The 6,000-nt window shown below is 37.4% G+C and overlaps 2 protein-coding genes across 2 annotated transcripts; one reads left to right on the top strand and one right to left on the bottom strand.

Annotated features, from left to right (window-relative positions):
- Positions 1-232: 232 nt before the first annotated feature.
- On the bottom strand, positions 233-1,198 carry LOC120006393 (abscisic acid receptor PYL2-like). Its single transcript, XM_038856420.1, has one exon. The coding sequence runs from the start codon at positions 1,134-1,136 to the stop codon at positions 582-584; it is 555 nt and encodes a 184-aa protein (XP_038712348.1). The 5' UTR covers positions 1,137-1,198; the 3' UTR covers positions 233-581.
- Positions 1,199-2,270: 1,072 nt separating this feature from the next.
- On the top strand, positions 2,271-5,302 carry LOC120005351. The gene is made up of 3 exons (XM_038854939.1): positions 2,271-4,218; positions 4,298-4,697; positions 4,783-5,302. The coding sequence occupies exons 1-3, from the start codon at positions 2,801-2,803 to the stop codon at positions 5,158-5,160; spliced, it is 2,196 nt and encodes a 731-aa protein (XP_038710867.1). The 5' UTR covers positions 2,271-2,800; the 3' UTR covers positions 5,161-5,302.
- The last annotated feature ends 698 nt before the right edge of the window (positions 5,303-6,000 follow it).

The raw sequence follows: 6,000 nt of genomic DNA, 5'->3' as shown, positions 1-6,000 counted from the left end.
GTTACACAACTTTTCACCAAATTGGTCACCTACTAAATCACACTTCAAATTTCTCAAGACAAAAAACTTCAATATTAGAGTGTACAAACAAATACTAGTGAATCAGAACCCATCAAAACAATAATTTCTTGAATAATTTCCTATGTGAAAAAGTATGGACTATGGACAAGATTGGAAAAGGTTGAACTATTGATAAGGTTGTGGTTCAACATTTTTATTAATCAAAAACATTGGTTGAAGAATTCGCAGTGCAACGGCACATGCTATAAAATAAGCTGTGATGTCAGTACTCTTCATCAAGTGGACATTCTATACCATTTGATGCATGCTTTGGACCATTTTGTGCTGAAACGTCATCGATATTTATTAAACCAAAACACATAACATTGGAATAACAAGATACAATATTATTGTATCAAATTCAACTAAAAATATACTAACCAATCCAGCTCTCTAACCCACTAGAAAGACCCATAAAATTAAAAAAAAAAACCCCAACTTGCAGCAGAAAATAAGCATTACTAACCACTACGATTAATTTCAAAGAAATTAAATTAATACCCACCATACCATTCATTAATTTAATCATGTCCATGAAGAGAAGCCATCGCCACAACACCAAGTTTTTGAAGATTGAACTTGACAACAGTGTCCACAAACATATTTGTATCCTCCTTAGTATTCCCTTCTGGTATATCAACAATATAGGACTCCAAAACAATAGTGTAAACCTTCCCATCCTTGTTAAACTCATTAACAGATGTGACAGACTTATAATCGTTGAGCCTGTGTTCACCCCCAACGACTCTAAAGCTCAATATATGCTTCTCATCATCCAAAATCTCTAGCTTTTCTGTGCTTGTCGAGGCCGGTAGCCCTGAAACCACGGTTACCTCTCTCATGCTGCCTACACCACCATCACCTCTCATGTGGCAACTCTTGATGAAGTGCTTGTACTTGTGTGGATTCTCAAAACTCCTAACAAAAGGCCACACAACATTGGCTGGGGCATCGATTCGTTGTGTGATTAGGGATGCACATGTGTTCTGGGATGGCTCGAATTTGTGGTATGTGTCAATGAGAGGTTTGAGGTCTGTGTACTCTTCTGGGGTTAGGCCTTTTGGGGTTGGTTCCATGGCTTAATTTTGGCATACAGATAGAAAGAAGAACAAGAACAAAATGAGTTAATGAGTAGACCAAGGGGGTTGGTATTTATCTTGGTGGGTTTATGTGTTAAGGACAAATATGTCCTTGGATTTTGAGTTATTTTTAACCATTTGTTTTGTCGTTACCTTAAATAAGTGTGTACTGCTAATGCAAGAGAATTAGGGGTGGACCACAAAATAACCACATTGGGAAAGGTTGTGTCTTTTTTATTGTTTCAATTGGGTATATATAATTATATATGTTGAGTATCTTTTGTCGGAACATGACAAAGGGCAAATGCTCAAACATCCATGTCTCTGCATTATTCCAATATGCCCTTTATAGAAATCATTTTACTTTTAATCATTTTCTAATGAGTAATTAGTATTATTACATATCAATTAGTTAGTTTTTAGTCACTAACATGCAAGCATAAGAAGTCTTGTTCTCGAAACTTTACCCTTTTGGAACTTGCAAGATTAACCATGGTTAGACCTTATTTATGCCTTTTTTCATGTAATTAAATTTAGGGTTAGAGGCTTAATAGTTAGTACTATTAGAGTAGTCAAATAAGGGAAGGGACATAAGTGTAATAAAGAAGAGAAAAGAGGAACAGAAAGGTAATTGAGTTGAATGAAACAGACGGTGAGGCTAAAATGAAGGGACGAATTGTCGCGATCGTTGAAAAGGAAACGCTGGAGGTTCGTGGATCATGTGACTTTTCTAACAAATCCCACTCTGCTTTCCTTTGCAAACCTTGCCCGCTTGCCACTGCTAGGGATAACAAAAGTAGGGTACCCCTACCCATGTATAATTACTACCTATATGGGTAGGGAATATAATACACATACGGGTAAGGTATATATGGTACCCAATGGGTATAAGTATAATTGACATCTCTACAAACCACCCAAATCGAACAAGTACATATGGGCATGCTTATTAATAGTAGGAGAAAATTTTCTTGCAAAGTTGAGTGGAAACAGATATGGTACAGCTCTGCATGTATGTATGTATGCAGAAAATAAGTACTAACGACTCTTGAAAAAATACAAAGTTGAAAACAGGTATATGATGAGGCGTTATGGCCAAGGTAGTCAAAATCGCGCTTATGCTCGTAAAATCGCTCGATCTTACGATCTTACCTAAGATTTCGAGTAGAATAGTGGTAAACTCGTTGCCACATCAAGATCGACGCAGATCGCGCTTAAACTCGTTAAAATCGCTAAAATCGCGATTTTATACACGATTTTAACGATCTTGAGAACTGTCCTTATAAGCCTATGTGTTAGACTGGGCCTTATTTTTTGGGCCAATTTTTATTATTCTGAGTTCTTATATTATTCTGGCCCAATTCAACCTTAGCCCAAGTTCTTATGTTATTATGGCCCAATTCAACCTTAGCCCAAGTTTTTATGTTATTCTGGCCCAATTCAACCTTAGCCCAAGTTCTTATACAGCCAAGCCAACTCCTTATTACAGTTCGTGAAATTTCTAACCTAGAATACTTCATCGACTGAGAACTGAGAAGACGCCGACAAGTGGTCCTGGAGATGATGCAATAGTGATCTGATACTGAAGTTTCTCTTGACTCTGTGACTATTCTACACCTCGACCATTCTGGTATGCAGTTCTTTGATTTTCAATTAATAAAATGTCAACTTCTGGTTCTGGAAATGCAACTGCAAGTATTAGGAGAAAAAATGCTTCAGGGAGTAGAAATGATATAGGATGGGAATATGGTATTGAGGTTGGTCATGATGCAAAGAAGGTGCAATGTAAATTTTGTGCCAAAATTAGCAGCGGAGGTATATATCGTTTTAAGCATCACCTTGCTTGTACAAACGATAATGTAGGAGCTTGTCGAAGTGTACCCGATGATGTGAGGAAGAGAATGTTGGAGATTTTGTCTCAAGGTATGGAAGCTAAGGAAAGGAAGAGTTTGTTGCGTCAACATGAAATTGGGAGCTCAGTTAGTGAAACACTACCTGAGTCTCAAACTAGGATGACATCAGCTATGTATAAGGGTAAAGGGAAAAAAAATTCTACTCAAGTGACCATGAATGAGCTATTCAAGAAAGATTTGAGAAAAAGTGCATGTAGAAGTATTGGGAGGTGGCTTTACACTTGTGGTATTCCTTTCAACACAGTCAGAAGTCCAGAGTTCACAAAAATGTTTGAAGAGGTAGCTAGACATGGTCCTGGTTTTAAAGCTCCCTCTTACCATGAAGTTAGGGAGACTATGCTCAATGAGGAAGTGAAGGAGACGAGGGATTACATTGAGATACATAAGGCTGAATGGAGAAGAGTAGGGTGTAGCATTATGTCTGATGGCTGGACAGATAAAAAGAGGAGAACAATATGCAATTTCTTGGTGAATAGTCCTAGAGGGACTGTCTTTTTGGAGTCCTTGGACACGTCAGATTTTTCAAAAACAGCACAAAAAATTTTTGAGTTGTTGGATAGGGTTGTTGAGGAAGTTGGGGAAGAAAATGTTGTGCAAGTGATTACTGATAATGATGCATCTTATAAGGCGGCAGGTTCATTGTTGATGGAGAAGAGGAAACATTTATTTTGGACACCATGTGCAGCACATTGCATAGACTTGATGTTGGAGGATTTTGAGAAGAAATTGAAGGTCCATCGTGTGACTATCAAACAAGGTAGGAAGATAACCACATACATATATTCCAGAACATTGCTCATTTCCATGTTGAAACAGTTTACCGAGGGGAGAGATTTGATTAGACCTGCTGTTACTAGGTTTGCTACGGCATATTTGACTTTAGGATGCCTTAGTGAACACAAGGGTGCATTAATGACTATGTTTTCATCTTCAAAGTGGAAGGAAAGCAAGTTTGTACGCACTGAAGAAGGGAAAGGGGTTGAAAACATTGTACTTGATAGTAGATTTTGGAGAGATGTTGGCATATGTCTTAAGGCTGCATTACCATTGATGAAAGTGCTTCGCTTGGTGGATTCGGATGAGCAAGCCGCTATGCCTTTCTTATATGAAGAGATGGATTGTGCAAAGGAGAAAATTCAAGCTAATTTCAATAATGTGGCAAGAAAGTTAGTAAATTTAGTAATTTTTCCATACCATATGCATTGTAATTTTTCAAATACTAATTATTTTATTTTTTGGTTGTAGTTATACGCCTATTTGGAAGATTATTGATGAGAGGTGGACTAAGCAACTTCATAGGCCATTACATGCTGCAGCCCACTATCTAAACCCCCGAATTCATTATCGTCCAAGCTTCAATCCTAATGATAAGGAGGTTAAAAATGGGTTGTTTGATAGCTTGGATACGTTGGTGAAGGAACGAAATGAAAGAAATACAATAATCTCACAGCTTGATATATTCCATCATGGTCAATGTATGTTTTCTAGGATTGATGCTAGGGATTTATTAGAGAAAAAGCATCCTGCTGATTGGTGGAACACTTATGGAGATGATGTTCCCGAACTTCAAAGATTTGCTATTCGAGTGCTTAGTTTAACTTGTAGCTCTTCTGGATGCGAGCGTAACTGGAGTGCATTTGAGATGGTAAGATTCGAGTTTATTTTTTAAGTTTGTTTGTTAAATGTTAGGAACTTCAATACTTCTCAATTAACTCATTGTGTGGTTTTAGGTTCATACCAAGAAAAGGAATCGTCTTCACCAAAAGAAGATGAATGACTTGGTGTTTGTGATGTACAATTCCAAATTGAAGAATAAGAAATTTAGAAGTATGGAGTTGCCAACCTTTGAAGATATTGGTTCAGATAATGAATGGATCACGGAGGGAGGTGTGGATGTTCCTTCTCCTAATGAGGATGTCAATGCTCAAATTGTTGAACCGGTTGGAAATGATGGGATTCATGATATGACAATTGAACTTGATAGCAACCCAATTGAGGATGAAGATATAGAAGAAAATGTGAATATGGAGGAGGGAGAGGGAGATGAATATAATGGGAGTGATGGTGGTGGGAGTGGTGAAGATGATGATCTTGATGATTTGTGTTAATTTATTAGTTTGTATGTTTGTTGTTGGAACATGAGATTGAATTTATGTAGCATGTGTTTAATTTTTAGTATGTTTGATTGTTAGAACTTTGAACATGTATGGCATTATCTAATTATTATTGCATTATGTTATTCTTGTTACATGTCTTAGGATTGCAAAATATGCTTATTTTTACATTGTATGTAAAATCTTACGATTTTACGATTCGATTTTGCGATTCCGATTTTACACCCCTTCTCCGATTCCGATCCGATCTTACGTTTTCACTACCTTGGTTATGGCCAAAACTAGAAGAAATCCGAATATACATGCGCATATGCCATTGTTTGTTACTTTTGTTGACAAAGATTCAAACCCTTGAACCCATATAACCCCTATTTTAAGCAATCTACAAGTAACCGAAAGGCAATACTTTTATGAGGTAATTTTGGCAAAAAATGAGGTATATTGTTACTAATTTGGATAGAGATGAGTATAAGATATTAAGATGAAGGAAGGAAGCAAAGACTGATGATGTTTTTGGTAGGACTCCCATAGTGCCACATTTGTGTCCTTATTCGTGCTGGGGGAGAGATGAGCAGGACAGGGACGGGATGACCAAAAAGTACTAAAAGGGTCATGTTAATCTGACATACAAATAGGCTTCTTGGACTTCCCCTAATTGTCCTCTCTACAATCGCAACGTGGCCATTTGAGGGGGCCTTGCGTTACATTGGCAGTGGAGAGTGAGTAGAGCTAGCTACTCTACTCTTGGCCTTGTTGGAGTTACATCACATGGAGTATATTATTATGTATGTATGCAGGATGCCTACCTTGACTTGTTCCAATCACAATATAGGG

Source organism: Tripterygium wilfordii, chromosome 9, assembly GCF_013401445.1.
Source record: "Tripterygium wilfordii isolate XIE 37 chromosome 9, ASM1340144v1, whole genome shotgun sequence".
NCBI classification, from domain to species: domain Eukaryota; kingdom Viridiplantae; phylum Streptophyta; class Magnoliopsida; order Celastrales; family Celastraceae; genus Tripterygium; species Tripterygium wilfordii.
This window is presented reverse-complemented; position numbering and strand designations above follow the sequence as displayed.

Coding starts and splice junctions, on each gene's coding strand:
- LOC120005351 (XM_038854939.1), top strand. CDS start 2,801: ATGTCAACTTCTGGTTCTGGAAATGCAACTGCAAGTATTAGGAGAAAA. Junction 4,219..4,297: donor TTCAATAATGTGGCAAGAAA/GTTAGTAAATTT, acceptor TTTTGGTTGTAG/TTATACGCCTATTTGGAAGA. Junction 4,698..4,782: donor ACTGGAGTGCATTTGAGATG/GTAAGATTCGAG, acceptor GTGTGGTTTTAG/GTTCATACCAAGAAAAGGAA.
- LOC120006393 (XM_038856420.1), bottom strand. CDS start 1,136: ATGGAACCAACCCCAAAAGGCCTAACCCCAGAAGAGTACACAGACCTC.